The 21711-nt window shown below is 43.2% G+C and overlaps 1 protein-coding gene across 1 annotated transcript in view; it reads right to left on the minus strand.

Moving 5' to 3' along the window:
- The window catches only part of LOC133354620 (far upstream element-binding protein 1-like), a 37369-nt gene extending 15962 nt beyond the window's left edge, over positions 1-21407 (minus strand). Inside the window, exons 1-14 of the mRNA XM_061571618.1 lie at positions 21257-21407; positions 17815-17872; positions 16153-16221; positions 15086-15124; positions 14167-14206; positions 13509-13558; positions 12833-12904; positions 10947-11004; positions 10014-10173; positions 6989-7087; positions 5925-6155; positions 4007-4109; positions 3148-3248; positions 2165-2375 (exon numbers count right to left, since the gene is read on the minus strand). Coding sequence (XP_061427602.1) covers positions 2165-2375; positions 3148-3248; positions 4007-4109; positions 5925-6155; positions 6989-7087; positions 10014-10173; positions 10947-11004; positions 12833-12904; positions 13509-13558; positions 14167-14206; positions 15086-15124; positions 16153-16221; positions 17815-17872; positions 21257-21319 — 1354 coding nt within the window. The 5' untranslated portion in view covers positions 21320-21407. The remainder of the gene's footprint in view (positions 1-2164; positions 2376-3147; positions 3249-4006; positions 4110-5924; positions 6156-6988; positions 7088-10013; positions 10174-10946; positions 11005-12832; positions 12905-13508; positions 13559-14166; positions 14207-15085; positions 15125-16152; positions 16222-17814; positions 17873-21256) is intronic.
- Positions 21408-21711: the final 304 nt, after the last annotated feature.

The raw sequence follows: 21711 nt of genomic DNA on the forward strand, positions 1-21711 counted from the left end.
CATGTTCAAAGCAATGCATGATAATCAATACACCACACCACTCTCCCCCCCCCCCCCCTTTTTTAAAAATACATTTTACGTGGAGCTAATGAATTGTCATCACATTGCCAGAATCCCAGTTGAAATGGGTTGTGAATCTCAGGATAATTAATCCTGGTGAAAATAACACCATGTGAGATTACATTTCATAACGCTGTATTTTGCTATTTTCACAACTCGTTCAGGTGAGCAATTTTTACATAAAAACGCATGGTCAGCTTCACCACTTTTGACAACTTTCAATGCGTCTCCACTTCGTGCAGGAGGTGCAACTGCAATTCGGCGGCTTGGCAGAGAACTCGCGCGATTAGTCTCTCATTGGCAGCATACATTAACTTGTTCTCAAATCGTCAAAGTGAATAATAACAAAATGCATTTATATCCACCTATAGCCACTACTGCTACCGTAGCTGCTGCTGCTGCTGCAGAATGGCGTTTAAACAAAAAAGGCACAGGGTTTATTATTCACTTCACCAACTTCATAGAAAAGCACTCCCTCTCTATATTTATAAGGTGCTGGGGCCCCAGATGCTTAACATGACAAAAGAGGCCAAACCCCTCCCCCTCGACCCGTGGTCAACCCCCCCCCTACTGGTGGCCCAACTGATTAAAGCCATGCTCTACACGCGCAATTGCAACATTGGACGACTGTGTTTGTGCGCCAGGGCATGCCAAATTAAGGCATTTAAAATGACGCAGGGTATAAAAGAGAGGAGAGACTGAAAGCGAGAGGGCCGAGCGTGGAAGCAAAGGGGGTTGCCGGTCTAATAACCGTGCCAAGCCGGCGTGCACGTTTGGCGACAAGGACGCTTGCCGGAAACATTTAACGCACGTTAACGATGTTGCGTCGGGGTAAGGCGCTGGTGCAGAGGATAGCGGACACTGCACGCTGAACCGGGTGGGGGAAAACTGTGTTCCGATACCCGGACACGTCTAGCAACAGTGGCGAGTGACATCTGAACCAGTCCTGTTCCTCGCCTCCTCCATCAATCCCTCAGCAAGCAGCAGGAGCAAAAACGGTCAAACAACACAATAACCGGCACATCATGGGGAGGCTTCCATCCAACAGTGGCTTGTCAAAGGGCAATAACACATTCCTGCGGAGGGAGCTGGTAGGAACGTTGGGTTGCTCGGTCAATGGCCAGGGTCAACAGCGGCGTGGTGTATTCCGCAAATATGGCCGACTGAGGGCGGGCACAAGCTGGCGTGAGTAGGTTAAACGTTGAGTTTTATAAGGGCACCACGGGGTGACCAGCCTCACCCCTCCCACCCCCCAACCAGCCCCTCCCCACCCTCCCCTCTCCACCCAGCCCCACCCATCCCATTTTTGGATTCACGACGGACGGACACAATAATCCCCTGTGGGCTGGTGTAACCAGGAGGTTCCTACCAGTATGAATATATATACCATCCACGCAAAAAAAAAAGGCTGGCATTTGGACAAAGGACCTAAGTCATCACTTTGGGTGATGCAAAGTTCAAAGAAGTTCATGGTGACCATTGCAAGCAATACTATTCACTTCTGTCAAACTAAGGACACCTCCCCCCCCCCCCCCCCATATACTGGGTAGACACGCACATTGTTTTTCTGTATTATTGGTAACGCCAACGTGTTAATGCATGATCAGGCCAAAGGTATTTAAAAGTCTTATTCAGCACTCGGTAAGGAAAAGGCTCCCCCCCCTTTACCCATAAATTGTCAGCGACTCCCGCCATCAACTGTCCTGGCATATACACCCGTGAGCATATCCACAAACAGGAGTGGTGGTAAAACTCTTCAAAACTAAACAATTACAATTGTTATTTTACCAGGTAAGGCTCACTGAGCTCCATAGCTCTTTTTCAGAAGCAACCTGGCCACAAATGACAGCTCAACGAAGTGACGGCTTCTCATGCGGAAATTTATAGCAACCAAAGACTCTGAACGCACGTCGACTCTAAATGTGAAGGGAAAAACCAGAGGACCCTGAGAAGAATCCACGGGACCACGGGAAGAGAGAACAGGCCAACTCCAAATATACAGGCTTCATGGTTGGGATCGAACCCACAACCTCCCACATACCAGGCGAGGCAGTTAACATCTCGCCACCGTGACGCCGTGAGATTATCCGCTGCGGTTTCTCACCCCTGCCGATGACGAGTCCGCACTTGGAGGTGGGTACTGGATAGGTGAAGTGCTCCTGCATGCTTCCGCCGCCACCGGGGGAGTGGCTGCCCCAGTCCCCACCACCACAGAAGCCGCCCCCTCGTCCCCCACCGCCCCGGCCACGACCGCGTCCGCCGCCACCGCCGCCACCACCGCCGCCGCCACCGCCGCCACCGGGAACAGCCCCCTCCTGCTTACAGTAATGAGCATCATCAGTCATGGGGGAGAGGTAGGTTACATCGACGAAGTGGAAAAATGCAGCGGTCATCATCAGCCAGGATCAATCCACTGCTGAATGAAGGCTTCCCTCTAGCACCCCCAAGCAGAAATTTTAGGCAATACGTTAATCACAATTGCAACAAAAATATAATTTATTCTTTAATTCAAATGTTAACCCAAATTGTGAACATTCAGCGAAAAGCTAGCCTACCTACCAACCTGCGCTTCCGTAAAAAATTGTTCAAATTATATTAAAGACGTTTTTTTCACAGTGCCTCCTAATCCACAGTGCTGTGGGCTGTGTGGTGTGGTGTAGAAATGGGGGACAGCCATGTGCAGTGACACAGACAAGGCCATAGTGCTGCCATTCCTGGGCCAAAGTCTTTGCCGAGCTATATAAGCCCCATATCCCAGTGATGCTGTATGGAATCAGAATCTTTATTTAGACTAAAGGAATCCGATGAGCTATGAAGCTCCGTTTCACAGATGCCCAGTATGAGTGGCTCAAATTTCCAATACAAAAAAAATTGCTGGGAGTGCAAAATTAAGAAAATGGTAAACAAGTCACTAAATGTAAATGCATTCATTATATATCAATATTGGGCAAGGCAGCAAAACAACAACAAAACAGTTCCAAGACCACACCAAGATAACAGTCCCTCAATAAATGGCACAGTAACATTAAAGGAGGGATTGTAATGCAACAGAGCCGGACGCGGCTACATTGTGCTGTGCATGTCAACCTGAATGCTGTCGAGCAGGTTGTGAATGAGCTGGGACGCGTGCTGGCAGCAGTCAGGCGAACCGACCAGCACGGCAACGCGCTCGGGTCCACTGCCATCATCTGTACGCGTACACGCCAAGGCGGGGGGGGGGGGGTGAGAGCGTGAGATTGAGCAAAGCCGGCCATCAACTCTTGCATGTGATATCACAGGGTTTTACAATGAGTACTATAGGCAACCAAGGCGGGTGAAATGTCAACTCCAAGCAACCTAAAGTAACTGCAAAACAATCAATAAATCACACTCGTCTGCCAAGCTGCCCTAAGGCAAGAGGGATCAAATTTAAAGTGCCTATCCAAGCCGCACATGCTTACACGCAATATCTCCCACCATTCAAATGGCGCACGCAAGCAAATGTGCATCCGAGTGGGTCTTCAGGATTTTACAAATTATCGCCCGAGTTGGGCAAGTTACTTGACGTCAAACATTTGCATGCACACACATGTCCAAAGGCAAAGATCCCCATTATAGCCTGAACAGACTTTTGGGGCAAGTGCTGTTAGCGAGGACCTTTAAAGGCCAGCACGGCCCGATTGGGTGGGTGGCAGCACCACGTCAAGCCATCTTTGGGCTCCCTTGTCGCGACGTTTACACACCGCACCAGGTACTCATTCGAGGCCGAGTCGACTTAGGGGAGGCCCAGGACCTTAGGGAGGTCTAGGACCAGTTCAGATAATCGTCACAGGTGTTAGCCGTGAGCAGGAATCAAATTTGGGTCACCGGGTTCGTAGCGGGGCAGACCAGCAGCAGCTCTCCCGTCCATACACATGTATAGATAAACACAAGGTGCACAAACACACGGCACACACAAGGCACATACCTGGCTTGAACTGTATCCGTACGCCCGCGTCGCTTTGGATCTTCTTGATCATCTCCCCACTGCGGCCGATGACGATGCCGACGGCAAAGCGTGGCACGGTCACCTAGCGAGAGACAACCACGTGGCCGATGTAGAGAAAACCCTCTCGTGTGCCCATCGAGGAGGCCCAGCCACTGACCTTGGTCCCAAACCTAACGTCGAAGCGAACCGCGAGCCAAGCTTGAAAAGTCAAATGAAGATGCAACCAAGTCACGGAGGAAAAGCCATGCATATGCATGATTCCGATAACGCTGTCCTAAATGCGATTGCCTTCGGAAGAACGTAATTGCTCGTAATACCGTTACGTTTCAAGCCAGACGATGAGATGTCACACATTGCATGCATGACGTCGACATATGATTTCACCAGTATGTTTAAACATGTCAATAGCGATATCATCATGGGACCTCCTTTGCCAGTACCAAAATATGAGAATAGGTTATCCCCTTTTGTCTGGAAACAAAACAGGTGTTAAGATGTTAGAAGACGCTGTACACCTTTTGGCGTCCTCTGGTCTAACAACGTTTGAGACGAGGCTCAAGAGAAAGCAGTCTCTGGTGTGGACCCATCAGTTTCAAAGACAATGCATATATTATCAGAGTAAGTTTTTTGTTTGCATTCTGACCACAAGTATTGTGGTTAATGCAGACATGATTCCTTGTAAAAGGTTTCAGTTTGGTGTTTTAACATCTTAACACCTGGTGCCAGAAAAATGGGTAAAACCTATTCTCAATAGCGATATCACTATAGTGCAAAAACACCATGCCTAATTATACATTTTACATCCTTTTTTCTCACGAATTAAGTAAAATATTCAGATTGAGAAGCTCAAGACGCATCCTATGGTACAATCTACTAAATAAGTCATATATTTGCCGGTCAAATGTTAATTTAACAATTTCATTTGCTAAAGACATTAACAAAACACCATCACGGCATGCGCGAGAGCATATTAAAATACAGTAATGAATGAAGGCTTCCAGATACTATGCAGGTCACAGGGGATGTTTGACCACCAAACTTCATCACATTGGTCAGCGAGGGCTGGTGAAGTGGCATGGTCCAGTTCATATATCACTCACTCGTAAAATTAGCCTGGCTGCACATCTCATAGGACATTATGTTAACCACTGCACAAATGTTCCACTGTAAAATCAATCACAAAAGCCGAGTAATTCTATGAATCATGTTAATCTCGTACAACTGATTTATGGCATAACCGCATGTGAAGTTTCTACTCAGCCATTCGTTGAAAACAACCCCCCCCCCCACCTCCCTGCAAATTCACCATTCTATTTATTTTCAATGCAAAAGCATTCACCCAAGGCCACTGTGCAAACAGTGGCAGCATTTGCCGCTTTAAAAATATAACATGCAACCACGGCTAACAGCCATGCCAAGCCGTTCTCGCAAGAAAACCAAACCGTCAGAGAGACTTCATGTCAACGGCAGGCGGTTGAAGGGGTAACGATTCACCACCTCCGCGATTAGATGCATTTTCCACAATTGTTGCGTCACCATTCTATTCGTCAATCAATTCTCACTTGCGTCATTCATACTGCTTGGTTAATTCTGACCATCTCATAGGAAATTTTGTGTTGTCTTATTTGTTCCATTAGCCTAATAAAGCTGGGCTCTTCCATTGCAGGCTCTGGGGTGGGCCACCGAGCTAAGGACCCGCCAAGAGATATGGCTGAGCAAGACAGAGGTACAGATTCGTGAGACAAAAGGTCCAGATGAGTGGTCACATGTACAAGCTTTATAAAGTCACATCTTAACGTGTGGATACTATGTTTAACAATATCACGTGACATGTGACGTCACGTAGACCACCATTACACACTTGGGGTTTATGTGTCCCGCACGAGTTGTCACTCACCTCCATGCTGCCAACGCCACCACCGCCACCACCACCACCTCCGCCGCCTCCGCCGCCGCCACCACCTCCGCCGCCGCCACCACCACCGCCGCCGCCACCACCGCCACCACCGCCGCCACCACCACCAGATTTATTCCCAAAGCCGTTGTTGTTGTTGTTGTTGCCGCCGCCGGGACGGAAGTCCTCCCGATCCTTCTCTCTCAGCAATTCCAGCACCAGCTCCTTGGCTTGCTGCAGTGGAAAGCAGCACAAGGCTCAAGTCAGGGGCATGGATTCCCAACGCTGTCCAATGCGTTTGTCCTCGGAGCTATTTAATTGGCAATAACCACATTACCTTTCGAGCTGCGGAATGAGATGTTTCACACGAGGAAATATGCGACTTTGTAAGATGTCATCGAACATAAATGTCATAGGGAGGTGGGCGCAAGGCATGTGACGTCACCACCTTGGCCGAAAAGGCTTACCCCATAGATAGGTTTGTAAATCACAACCCTTTGATCAATATGGCCAGTTTTCTATAGGTTAGGTCATTAATAACTAATGAAAAACACAACTTTAAACAAATGATTTAACTTATCTTAGATCACCTCTATAAGGGGTACCATGACCCCACGTTACAGACAGAGCTAATGCATGAAAACTCTCAATCTTACTTGGAAGAGGTGTTAAAAAGGTATTGAGCCTGGACTTGAACAGAGGGCAGTAGAGCTGTGTCTTGATACCAATTGACAAATTAATTCCATTCGGAATCACACACATATACCCATTGCAGGCACTGTCAGGCAGAGGTAGCGGCTTTTAAGTGTGTATACCTGAACTCTTCTTGGTTCTTTCGGTAAAGTCACATAGAAGGGAAATAATAAAATAATAAAAATTTAACATAAAATAAAATTATCTCATGACGTTTCGGCCAAAACGCAAGCAGCCGTCCTTGCGTTGTGGCCGAAACGTCGTGAGAATTTTATTTTATTAAATTTATATTATTTCCCTTCTACGCGACTTTACCGAAAGAACCAAGAAGATGAATCCCTGCAGTCACGAAAGCTTTAAATCAAAATTTATACCTGAACTTTGAAGGGCTCGCCCATGATGCGCAGGGGTTTGTCAGCGCCCGTTGGCTGAGAGCCGTCTTGGATGAGCAGCATTCGCACACCAGCACGGTCCTGAGACGCAGGATCCAGTCACAAACTTCGCGTTACCAATCCGTTCAATGCAGGTCCATGCTCACCACTTTCTAAGATCCAAAATCATCTTGCTTCAGCTAACGTGTGTATGTTGAATTTCTTTCGCACGGTACATAGCCAACCGTGCTAATCGCAGGTTGCTCATTTTAATGGACTTCGGAGGTTGGGTGTCAAGCAACATTTGTGTGATCTGGCAGAAGAGCCTTCGAGGTATGGAGACATCAATACTATCAGCTGTGATGACCTCTTCACCTTTGCCTCCATGTATTTGATCCTAGAAGAGGATTGAATTTGAAGTCATTTATCATCCAAAGCAATTAAAATGTTCTCTAATACCATTATTAGGTCTCAGCGAGGGAACATTGCATTTTGACGTTTCCTAAAGTTTCGGTTTCATCGACGTAGTCTTTACATTTTCATTCTGTCAATTTCCTGTCAGATGACTCAAGACCGTTGCCAATTAGCGGGGAGCATAGGCAGTGGTTATTGTGCGTCGCTAACAATGCTCATCACTATACAAAAAAAACCATACCGCGCTTCCACTACCACCACCGCCAGCCACACGCTCACCACCACCAAGGCCACTTGGCACCAAGCGTGCAACTAATGCAGGCTCTAAGTGTCTCACACTTTCCCTAATGTCACTGTTAACGGTAGCACTTCTGGACAAGAGGTGGGGAGCATCATTAGTCCATTTCCCATTAACAGGCAGTCATGGTATAATATAATAAAAAGCATCCATTCAACAAATGAATGTAAGCCGTGTTAAATTGTGAACGCCAGATTGGGCTTCAAAATTAGGCTGGATTTCAAAAATGCATCAATAAATAAAACTAAGTAAACATCCTACAAAAAGCAATGCAATGTGCTATATACCCAGGCATTCGCTTAACAGTTATATAAAGGTCGTGTTACTTAAGCTTTTAAGACATAAAGAGATGGGAATTTTTCACTTTTTATTGACTGCGCGAACACATTGTGAGTCACGGCAATTGAGTGGAAGGGAGAGAATGGCTTTGGGATTGACATTTACAAGCTGAAGGTACCAGTGGCCTTGGTTGCATGGCTGTTATACCAAAGGCAAAAATCCTTTTTACGAAAATGTCGCCAATGTGCTATTGGTGGTGTCCCTGAATGTTAAAGTACTATTTGTGAAACGAAAACACTTTCTGTAATACAAAAATATTTCCATAATGGTGGCAGCGATAATGGCGACGCGAACAAAAAAAAGCCCAACGTGTTTCCCCCCCCCCCCACCCCCAAATGACATTTATGAAAAAAAAATTAGCCACAAACAAAAGCGACGTGGGCATCTGTGCAGTGCCAGTGCACAATTTTAAACGCCAGTTTCAAAGTCGCAGCTTAACGCAAGTAGAGGTGTGAAGCCGCGCACTCCATTGGCCATTCATAACATAATTTACTGGCCTCCAGTTTGGTGCAGGGGCCGCACTCGCATCATTGATTGGAGTAGCGCGAAGGGTGAACAAAAAGCCTAACTACCGGAGGTGGGGAATAAACACGTGATGCACAAACGACGATAATTTCTCTCTCGGACACGTGACTCCCCCCATGTTCTTCCAGTTAACGTGATAGAAGGGAACGTGACTTTGAAGGAAGGAACCGGCGGAACGGTTGGGGTGGGCGTAAAAAAAAAAAAACACTTTAACCTTGCGCAAAATGGGCCGTGCAAAATAAAATAAAGGCAGAGGTGACGTTGAGGCCACAGCGATGTAGCGTCGCACAAAGGCTGTCTCAACAACCACCGTTCGCAAAAATGGTTCACGGATGCCATTATCGTACTCTCTAAGCTAGCCGACAGCAGCAGGAGGAGGAGGGGGGGGAAATAACAAAAAAAATTCGGGACAATGGAGTTGGATTTTTATGTGTGGGGTAATTATTGCATTCAGGGACATGAGCGTGCCAATATTTTCCATGGACAAAGGTTGCGATCCTTTCCGGGGACAAACAATATAAAACTCGTGCAAAAGACTGGCCTTGCTGATCTACCATGTACTTCAGGGGCTCCACAAGGTTTAAGACGTAATGAGCCTCAGCTGGGAGAAATGGTTAACCGGCTTGCTTCAAGGCCTCAACGTTCATACTCCTTAAGTGCCTTTTAGAAAGGGTAAAAATGAACTTTTTTACTTTCTCTTCATCGCAAAGCCTGCAACTGCAGTATGATTCCATCAAGGTGAAAAATTGTATTTCCCAAAGGCACAAACTTGCACAATAGTAAATAATACAGGGAGAATACAAACACATTTCTCGTGATTAAATAGAACACCGCAGCATACGTCGATAAGAGTAAAAAAAGTATTAACCCTTCAACGGAATAATTTAAATCTTTCCTTCGGGATCCGGCATTCTGAGTGCATGCACTCAAAATGCTACAAACCGTTTCAGTCGAATATGTGCCTTTGAAGCTGGAATTAAAATTTTATGAGGTTCTAGAAATGTTAGGACTGTATTTTTCACGTGGGGTGTAAAAGTTTATTTTCAAATGTAGACCTTCCCAGTGGGGTGAAAAAAAAATCCAAATATACCTGCCGCCTGTGCCACAATATCCATTCCATTTCCAGTCGATTAAAACACATTATGCTCAGGATAAATGCAACGAATCTTGAGAATCAATGTACAATTTCAGCAAATATTACATTTGGAAGAAATGAAGCAAACTAAACGGTGTAAAGACAGGACAAACGAGAAACAATACCATTGTGGCAGAATGAGACCGGCGGGTGGGATGGATAAAAAGAAAAAAACTCTATAGACACAAGGCTACACCCGCTTGCGTGAGCGATAAACACACAACGGACGGGCTATTCACAAACCTGCCGCGACAACTGCTCGCGCACCTTCCGACCGCACAAACACCAGTTCAATTTGGATATTCAGTTTCCTCTACCTGCAGTTGCTTGATGGTCTCGCCGCCCTTGCCGATGATGAGGCCCACTTTGTCGGCGGGGATCATCATCTCCTGCGAGTGGCTCGTGTGGTCCACGCCGGCGGGACCTGGAGGGATGCGGCCCCTCTCCACGATCTGGTCCAGCATGCGCTTCGCCTCCCTGCGCATATGGGATGCGCGCGCACGCGCGTGTGATCGAGCGTCCGCGAACAAGAATAGCGGCTACACGATGGTATTTTTTGGGGTTTGATCACGTAAATATGTGTCGAAAACCCACGACCACCTGACACAGCAAATTATTAGGGTTTGTTATGTAAACAAAAAGTGCCAATTAGTTACTACTTCAACACACCGGTGTGTTCGAGAGTAAACCCAAAACATTTACAAGTTGAGTACGACGTTTCACTGGTAATTACGAGCCTCATGGGGCGATTTTGCCAGAATTGTTTTAAACTTGAGAATAGTGGTGTTCAGATGAGAACTGGTCACAGTGTATCACTAACGCAGCATTAATTTTGTTCATTAAATAAAGTGTGGTCTTTTTTATTACTACACACAAAGCAGTGCCGGCTCACTGTGTGACACGGCGATCATGAACCTCGTGAGCGGCAATCAACCCAGGGCTTTAAAACCCAGTCTCCATTTTGTGAATGAAATTCGTGACGAAAACGTTCATCAACTGTTGGACGAAAATAATCCAGCATGCCAAGGACTACAACTTCCCACATAAGCTTTGCACGGGGTATAAAAGGTGTGCCCCTGGTAGAAATAAAAACACACTTCAGGAGGGAGGAGATATGCGACATCTTGCAGGGGTACTCTCTCACGAAAGGTGAGTTCTAAATGGGAAATCTCCCGTCTCGATAGCAAGGTGTCATCGTGAGAGAAGTCAGCACGACGCAGCCTCTTAAGCTCCCCCCCCATATTACTCACGCAATGGCTTCGGGGGTGCCTGTAAGCGTGCACGGTCTGTCCGCCTGTCCTCCGCTGTCTGTGGACAACCAGAAAGGATGCAGCAGTCAAGACCACTCGCATTCACGATTAAATCTTCAGACAAGACGATAGCTCACACTGTTCTCAAGGGTCCCATGAATGAAGCAACGTAATTGTTTACCAATGCCACCATTTGAATGACAAGCAAGTAATGCACTCGCGGGATTTAATGATTCAACTGCACAATGATTTGATGAATTGTTACAATTACATTCACATACAGTATTGCCCATGCTGTGCATGTAGAACCTATGCTGGTAGGAATATCGAGAATGTATTAAATATTTTATGTGGTGTGAATCTATAGCATCTACGGTGATATTAATCTTTGGAATCTATAGGAACAAAGATTAGAAGCTCATGAGTCTAGGGACTATAATTATATAGTGACAAAGAATACAGCAATGAGGAATAATTGCACTCAATGCAAACACTATTAAAATTTTGACTTAAAGCTTTGGTGACTGCAGAATTCATATTCTAGATGTGAAGCTTTCGTGACTGCAAGGATTCATACTCTTAGGTTTTTTCGGTAAAGTCATGTAGGTAAAAATAAAAAAGAAATAATATGAATAATATAATTATTTTATTTCAAATATTATTAAATATTATTTATTTATTTTTCGCTACGTGACTTTACCGAAAAAACCTAAGAGTAAGAATTAATATTCTTTGGGTCTTAGGGTAAAGTCACATAGATAGGTTCAAATTTTTTTACAAAAAACTACGACGTTTCGATCGCAACACAAACGGTCGTCATCAGGTCATCCACTTGATGACTGCTTGTGGTGTGATCGAAACATCATAGTTTTTTCGTTTTTTTACCTATCTACGTGACTTTACCCAAATACCCAAAGAATATAAACACTATTCAATGAATGGTAAACATTTTCAGCTCCTCACTCTACTGCTGGATGGTCTAACCATTCTAGATTTGAAGCTTTCGTGACTGCAAGCATTCATAGGTTTTTTCGGTAAAGTCACGTAGGTAAAAATGAATAATAATAATAATAAAATAAGTAATATAAATAAAATTATAAATCACGACGTTTCGGAGTCAACACAAGTCTCCGTCATCAGGTGGGATCGTCACAGCTAGATTTACTGTATCAATTTTTTACCTACGTGACTTTACCGAAAAAACCTAAGAGTATGATCCTAACCATGCCAGACTTCACCATGCTGGTTAAGACACTAGTTAGTGAACGTGCGGGATTCCCAGCACCGTTTCAGATATCCCTTGCCAATGGTGCTGTGAATTGAACTCCGGTTGCCAAGATCACAGCGAAGATATGAACCAGCATGCAATGCGTTCAATAACATTTCCCTTTGGAGATCACAATGCATATAAAAGAGACAGAAAAGTTGGACGAGGAAAGGAGTCTGAGAATATTGCTTGATAGCTTACACGCCAAATACATAACACACTCATGTGTCACGCAAAACAATGACCTCCAGTGCAATCCAGTTATTTATCTGGTGGCCCACAGGCCATAGTCAGTTACGCCAATCAATACATTACCGTTGACACGGAAATATAGAATATTGAGATGAAAGAGATGGATAATACTTGAAAGAGCCATAGACAAGAAATACCGATTAGTGAAATGAAAGCAAGGTGAACAAGAGAGAAGAGGTGCAGGGAGACAATAGGCACAGACTAGCAGTCACAAGTACAGATGTTATGATGTTGTAACATCTGTACACGTGCCATATGACATCACGTGTCTTGCCAGCACAGCCTAATTTTATTGTGGCTGGCCGGAAAATATCGTTGTAGAACCCTTGTGAAATGTAACAAGAAGTTTAAATCTTCGTCGCCTTACCTGGCGCAAACTGCACTTTGCATCCGGAATCGGACTGGATCCTACTGATGTTCTCTCCACCCCTTCCAATAACTGCAACAAAGATGCAAAGCCAGACCCTGTTTAAACAAATGGCGCCAACACAGCAGAGCCATGCGTGTTCACGTAAGTAACAAAAAAAAGTGTGCGACTTTTCCGCAGCCTAGATTCACCAACGATAGTTTCTGGGAAGCTTCGCAGAAACGCGGAACATCATCCCAACGTTTGCGTCCTGCCTCGGGCTAGGTGTATTGACGCAGCCCGTCCCGATTGGCTCTCATTTCGCCACAATGGTGCATTATAAACTTGGGCTGGACTGCAATGAATGAGCCAAAGTTATAGAGTTAAAAAACATATATATTTTGAAAACAAGATACCGCCTTGGAACAAATAGAAATATCATACTCAAGACCAAGAAAAGTATTTACGCCTCCATTTATTTTAGAATTAATGAATGTATAAAATGGTGGCTATTGATTCATACTCCTTATTGTATGCAAGTCATTTTTTTTAATATACTCCATTGACTCCCAGTGAATGACTAAGGCATAAATATTCCTCTTCTCCACAGCAGCTACCCAAACAACACTGTTCATAACCATGAAGCACATTCCAGCATTACAAAATGCAAAGGGTCTACGAGTGACTGGTCACTTACTGAAGCCGACCATCTTGTCCGGAACCTTGTACTCGATTGACATTTGAGGCCTGAGGGACAACAACTTGCATGAGATAACAGTCACACAAGCAGTGTTACATCCCCGGCTGCTTGTTTTATGCCACAAACTCAATCGCTGTCGACGAGAGGACAACGTTTAGGAAGTGCGTCACTTACACACATGGTGGAATTGGTAATAAAAAAACGAGTAAGAAGTGGTTTCCTGCACACTTGAGCATAAAGCAGAGCTGTCTTCCTCTTTACAAACCTAAGCCGATGGTGGAAGTGTCCTACATTGCTATGGTGGGGGGTGACTCTATAAAGAGGACAACTGCAGATATCCCCAAAAAATTGGTACTCATTTTATTGACTCTGGGAGAAGCAGGCACCGAACCATCCACCAGTCAGGATTTCAAGTCACAATCTTCCCATTCGAGAGCCGTGCACATTCACCCAGCTGGATTAGAGAGAGGGAATTTACATTCACAGCCCTTGTTCAAATCCAGGATCATCTCCCTGCTTACGTCGAGATCTGATGGGAACCGGGCATAATCTGGACGATTTGTTCATAGGCACACAGAGATAGAACGGTTGAACGTGAATTGCAAAGCTAAAAAACAATCTATAACTAAAGCGTGGATGCTGTCGAGATGCTTACCGATGCTGGAAGGCAATGGCAGCAAGCTGGGCGCTGACAACTGTGGGAAAATACATCAACGTTTTAATATTCAATTTTACCGAGTTCACACAACGTCGATTGGATTTACAGCTATGTAATACGATGCCTTAGCTGGTGGGACTATGTCGCCTGGCTGGCCTGTGAACGCCTGGGAATTTCCCCAGGAAGAGCGAAAGTCTGAAGCCGTGGAAAGGGAAGTCTGGACCACCCAACTCAAAACGCTGACGCTGTGACCCCTCACCAGGACAAGCGGATTGAGAAACGAATGAAGGAATATAAACGTTATCTGCAGTCGATGTTCAATTGTGAAATTCAGTCAGTGCGGATGCCTGCCGAGTTTAAGCAGACAAAAAAACATCCATGAATATACAAAGCCCAGACACTGATTAAATGTTTTACTGGCTCAGGCAAATTTAACTTAAACAGAATCTCACACAGCTGCAATTGCATCTACAGGTGTGAATCCATACAATGTATAGTTGAGTTGTGCCGATTCATATTCTTGGTTCTTTCGGTAAAGTCACGAAGAAGGAAAATAATAAAAATAAAACAATAAAATTCTTACGACGTTTATTGTTTTATTTGTATTATTTTATTATTTCCCTTCTACGTGACTTTACCAAAAGAACCAAGAATATGAATCCCTGCAGTCACGAAAGCTTTAAATCGAAAGTTGTAGTGATGTTTTAGAAGGGTGGCGGCCTAGCTTAGGGAAACTCATTTGCGGTTGAGAGGTGCAAATGTAATCTATAAACAGAATTATGGGGACCCGTTGAAAGTTGCTCGAGACATCTCTCGTTCGCTTGTACCATTAAGTCTCGCTCTTCGTTTACCACACAAGCAACAACAGGGCCCACTTCCGACGCTCTAAAGGACTGTTACAAATCGTGGCACTCACTGTCATTCTGCGAAGCAAGCTTTTTACTTTCCGGTTGATCTGTAAAATAACACAGCAAGATTAGATCGTTTAAATGACAAGTGACAAAGAAATATGCATTTCATTATTGGACCAAGATAGACAACTCTTTATTCGTGGGTGGATTATCCAGATTGTGGATGAACCAAACTCCAATAACGCTTTTCCGTGACCATGTTGATTTATTCGCCGATCCTCACTTGCCGAGGGTCAGTGAATGCAAATATGTCCTCAAATAAACAAAATTAAATAACAACAGATGAAACACTCACATCATTACACCATTCTAAAGTCTAATTGAAGATTAATTTTGCTTTATCATTGAGATGTTATATACGGGCAACCCCACTCCCCAACCTATTAACCCAAGAAATTGAGCTGACCGTCTTAAACAGAAATTGAATTTGGCCGATGCAAAAAAGTGATTACCACCATTGTCACCAGCAAGTTCAAGCAATGCATCGCCACTACAAACTATTAACTGATGCAAAGACTAAAACATATGGTCGTGGCTCAATACTTGCAACTAAAATCAATATTCAACAGGATGAAGGAAATGTCACTGTGGTTAAAAAAATCAATTTGCACACTTACACCGTAAGTGTGTCATTATGGACAGATTTCTTTTTTATTTAGCATTCACTTTTAATTAGATCAAGCGGTATGTGACAGGCCGTCCAACCTTTGTCACCGAGCGCACGTAGAGCCCTGATAGACATGGTTGGGAATTTAAATCGATCGCCATGTTCACAGCATAGCATGCAAATTACAGCACAGCCAACTCCTCCACCCCGTCAATCATTAACACGCACACAACTCAAACCTCCTCCACCCCATCATAACCATTAACGCGCACAACTCAAAAATACATCGATTCACCAAACGAAACATGCTTTGTGATTGAGAACTGGTCTTAATTGACGAATTGATAATGCCATATGCATATAATTTGCCTTGACACTCATGCGGCCAACGACAACAATACTTTCTCTGTGCAACAGCAGGGTGCTTTCAATCGCCCGCTCATCAAATAAATGCGACCAGCTCACCGCCATCTTCCAGAGGCCTCTTGAGAGCACCCAGCCCAAGAGAGGACACCCCGGGCGGATTCGGATTCACTGCAAAGAGAAGTAGACGCATGCTTCATACAAAAAATACGACACCATGCGCGCGGGAGAGAAGTTGGTGGGGGTGGGTGATGGGGGGGGGGACGCAAAACTTTCTTTCTGGATGGCGAAGAGGGTTATTCAGCCAGCCCATCTAAGATAATTCTGCAGTACAAAGAAATGAAATAAATAAACATCAAGCTCTCCTTTCCCCTTGACCTTCTTAAATGACTACCGTGTCCCAGGAGTATAGCTTGCACCTAATGGGGGCCCATTCATGGCGTGTCATGTACCAATGGAAGAGTTTGGGTGCAAAAACTCCCGGTCTCATCGAGCGCCAATGACGAGATGGAAGGACAAGGGAGTCATTTTCCATTGTTTCCTACTGACAGATTCCCATTGCTTGCCAGAGAAAATTACAAGTATTATGGGTGACTATCACTGCCACTAAAGCACAGAGTTTCGCTTGCACGTTACTTCCAGCTTACTCTGAGTGGAGCTATTTGCTTGATAGGAGGCGGAAAAGATGAAAAAAAAGAGCTGGTATTTCTCTCTATTCCTCGAGCAGACGCCCTAACAGATAGTACGCCTGAGAAACATCATTTATTAAGAACATGTCCAAATCAATTTCACTTGATCCAACAGACTGTGCATTCACAGCGAAGGCTAACCGGAACATCCAATTACGTGCAATTTGTTAGCAAAGAGAACAAAACCCCTTTTCACTCTCCAACTCACCGGCATAGTTTTTACACAGTCAAAATCAAAATTAATATGCCCGGAATTTGTAAAATGGTAGCTGCGCCGTGAATGTGAGGCCCCGGCATGAATATTACATTTAAAAAACATGGTCTGGAACATTAAAATGCATACAACAGAGTAATTAAAGTCAGTGAGACGAAGGATAAATGGATGCTTTGGCAGACTGGCCTTGTCTTTTATTATTTAATGTTACTTTTGAAAGCCAGTGGTCAGTTATTATTCGTACATCTACAACTGAAAATATACTTCATACTATTTAAACATGTTCCATACAAATTGTGCATGGAAAGGTTGGTCTAAAAATGCTAAAGAATTATACATCACAAAATTCACGTGGATCAATAAATATATACAAACACGTGAGTGACTGATATATAATTCCAATTATTTAGGTACATGCTAATAAAATCCAATTAATGATGTTAACAAGAATGATCGAAAAAAAAGAATTCCAAATTTTGGACTCCCAAAAATGTGTATGCCAAAATTGCGAACTTTAATTTAATTATTTTTTACCGCCACCTACGAGGGTTTGTATCTGGACATAGCAGAGGGTGCAAAATTCCAAACTATCCATTTTGGGTGTCAAAAACCTACAGGGCAAACATTTACAATTATTTTGTTTTTGATCCCAGGCCTATGATTGATTGTGGATGTTTTCCAGGGTGAAAATATGGCAATATATGTTTCCATAACTTCATTTTTCTGATATTGTTTTAAGTGTGATGCTAAAGCCTAAAGATAGCAGGCAAAGCCCATTCATTATCTTTAATCTGTACACTACACCATACTATGTGTAACCTTAGCTGCTCAACTTGCATGTAGCTTTAGTGTCATACATACCTGGGGATGTTATTATAGCAGGTCCGGTCCCAGGATCCACTCCAAGTTTTGCTGCAATCTGAAACCCCAACATTGTATTTCAGTACATTGCACATAACTTTGTCTATTAGTGGCACAACACAAACACACGATCAATAATACCTCACTAAAACATGAATGGCTTAACTTGCTGCTTCAAACATTGCAGATTAAACCAGATATACATACAATGCATGTAATGGGATATTAATCAATATGGGTGTAATGAGACCCCAATCTATCAATATTTATTTCCAAGGTTCATGGCACATATCCATGCATCCAATTGCAAGTGTAATAGTCACCTAAACATATTTAGATTTCATATTCAAATAATATGCTATTACTGCATATAGGCAAGTGGATTAAAACAATCTGTACAAACGAGACAGATTACAAACCAGACTGTAAATTGTATGCTGAACAAAATAACTGATCATTTAACTAAATCAAAGAGATACATCAATACAATTAATTAATCGTCTTGGTTCTTTCGGTAAAGTCACGTAGAAGGGAAATAATAAAATAATAAAAATAAAACATAATAAAATACAATTCTCACGACGTTTCGGCCACAACGCAAGGATGGCTGCTTGCGTTGTGGCCGAAACGTCGTGAGAATTGCATTTTATTATGTTTTATTGTTATTATTTTATTATTTCCCTTCTACGTGACTTTACCAAAAGAACCAAGAAGATGAATCCCTGCAGTCACGAAAGCTTTAAATCGACAATTAATTAACTCGAGGCATGGTGAATTGCTCCATGCTCATTATTGTGTATGACACTCCATTAAGCGTGTAAGTTTTAATTGCACCAGACCTATGCAAAATAGTGCATTGTTAACAATTATGTCAAACATTAAGCACATACATGGTGCAAGTTTCATCTTGCTAGTGTCCTGACCAAATTATTTGGATGCATGCCACCGATTTGAAGAGTTTCATAAAGTCACCTTTGCTTAGAAACTTCCTTATTCGCCATTACAACTGCCTTTTAAATAAAAAATGCAGCCAAAGTAGTGCTTTAATATTTTACAAACTTTAAATACGGATGCCTTGTCTCCCTTAGTGGAGACTCGACTTTCGAAAGGGTGGCAAAGTTATCTATATTCTAAATTGTCAGCTGTTAAATGTCAACATGGGGTCACAATACATAACTTCGTTCATAAAATAGTGAGAGAGATCACCGACAATAGCTATTGCAAAGGGCCTCTCACACACATATACACAAACATAATAACCATGGCCTTTTTAACACTGAGTTTAACATGTTTAATTGTAATTAGTATGCTTTGTTTAATTGATTGAATAGTCGGTTTTGTATACATTATTTTTTGTGTGGGTTTCATACAAGGCCTCTTGGGTTTCTAACCTCACCTGCATACGTTTAAAAAAGAATGCACTGTTTGTCTTTCACTTGTCTTTTTTGTGCGCATAAAGAATCCGGATATAAAAATTAACAATTTAAGCAAGCTACATTGCAACTGCAGTGGTGAAGACAATTCGTCAAACGCATTGCAGAAGCACACGTGCACGACAGCATGTGAGTGATCTTATTTACTACGCATTGTATTGCTACTTAAAGCTCAAAAGCAATGAGAAAAATATCGTATGTTGATGTTAGTTATGAAAAGTCTGAAGCCATCCGTGAGAAGTTGATCAATACATTGATATGTATATCTTTGACAATCTTGTTGGGTGAAGGGTTCATTTTGGCAAAAATAATTTTGGCAAAAAATACCACGTGGCCCAAAGCAAAAACGGAAATGGATCATTTATTAGAGTACATACTATGTACATCCTATAAAACAGTTTTCCAGGTCTCCCTTTAACATATTCTAGTCTAAATGGGCTCTCAAACGGATTACAAAGGTCATAGTTAACACTGCTAAATTAATATTGTATTACATATTTCCGTGGTCTTAAGTGGACAAGATTTTGAAGGAAATTTTTTTTTATTGTATAATATTCAACACTTTCTGAACAAACTAATGTATTAATCCATCCTGAATTATTTAATTGAAGTGAAATTATATCTTGGTCTTGATGGTGTATTATATAATAGTAATATTTATCTGCCTTGCCAATTTACTTAAATACTCTGCATTTAAAAAAATAATATTCCGTGTTCAAGCAATTACCCTCGAGATCATTTAAATGTCTGGACATTGTGGGACATTTTCTAAATCGATTTTTGATCAATTTTAAATCACACCATTCGAATTTTTCAGAAAAAAAACCTCATTTGGATTTCATTAATATAAAAGACGAGGAAAGCTGGCGTTTCAAAACCTTTTCAATGCATCATACGTTGGTATGTTTTGCAAATGGAACGTTAAAGATTAGAACATCACATTTACTGGAAAGGTCAGTAAATATGCCATCTAACCTCTTGCATAAAACACGCTTAAATTTCCCCCAATTCGACACCGATTGAAACATGAAACTTTGGGGATTTTACTATAGTTTTAAATAAATAGCACGGAGTTGAACAAAAACATTTGAAACTAAGTAACGCATCTTTAATGTTTGACAATTGTATTCATATATTCGTTGGTGCTGAGTTGACCACGTTTTCATATATATTTTGTCGTGTAAACAATTGGACGTGTGTGTGTGTTTGGTGTTGAGTACGACCCATTCTTAAGGGACTATAATTTTACCAAACATTGTTTCACCCTTTTCTGCTTCGATAAAACCACAATAATTTAAGCCCAATCGATGTTCACGTTGATTACACAAAGCACCATCCTCACCATCTAATTGGAAATCTGTTGAATCAATGCATCCTGAATGCGTTGATTACAAAGTGTACGTGACTTTACCTAAAGACCCAAAGAGTAGAAAGTTTACGTAACCTGGTATTTTGGCCAGTGTATAAAAAAAACTCGTCTATCAGATGTAATGGACTCTGTTAACTCGAGTATTTCCTATCAAGATGCACCGTGTTTGTTAAGAAAAATTCATAGGCAAAGCAAAACAGATTATGAAATGCAAGTTTAGTGTCCAATCGACGTTACGAAGCTGTATTTCGATGAAACCGAGCATAGGGAATGAATTAAACCCAGCTTTAAGCACAATACAAAGGAAACCTTGTTTGTTACTACGTGGGCCTAGTGCCACTCAAACGGAAGCTTCTGCTTCCAACATCAATACTCTCCTAACATCACTACATTGCTCTATTGCACGCTTAACATATTACACAACTTAACTTTTACTTAAAAAAATAAAAACGTTAACGTTTTAAGTCAAAATAATACACATAAAGCCCGCGGCCTACTCCCACGGGCTTCACCCTAGGCCTGAAGCCTGAGCCACCCTGGCAACGGGACGCATGGCGAAACGGCCAACGTTGACATTTTAACACTAAATTAACACACACAAAAAACCCCGTTGCGTTGCAAAGTGCAGCTGCGGCATCACCTGACGGGCCCTCTGTATGGCCTCAGCGAACGCGTCGGGTTTAATTCCTCCTTGGCTCGACATTTCTTCGTACTGCGTCTCCTTCTCCGCGACACCCACCGCACGCGGTCACTCAACTCGGGCGCGCAAACAAATGGCGGAGAAGAACCCCACCCCCCTAACCCCGCCCCCTATCCCCCTATCCCCCCTAACCCCGCCCCCCTATCCCCCCCCGCCCCGCCCCCCAACGTCGAAGACGCGCACTGCGCATGCGCGGGAGCTCGAGACTCAACCGCGATGACGTCACCGTAGCTGTCCGTCGCCATCTTAGGTGAGGGTGGTGGTGGTGGTGGTGTTGGGGTGTAACCTCACAACAACGCACGGAGCACCGGGCGGATAAAATATCCACAGCGGTGAGGGGATAATACAGCTGCTGCTGGTGGTGGTGGTGGCAGCTAGCGGTCATTTCAGTCAGC

Source organism: Lethenteron reissneri, chromosome 48, assembly GCF_015708825.2.
Source record: "Lethenteron reissneri isolate LAM-NWPU_2019-01 chromosome 48, ASM1570882v1, whole genome shotgun sequence".
NCBI lineage: Eukaryota > Metazoa > Chordata > Hyperoartia > Petromyzontiformes > Petromyzontidae > Lethenteron > Lethenteron reissneri.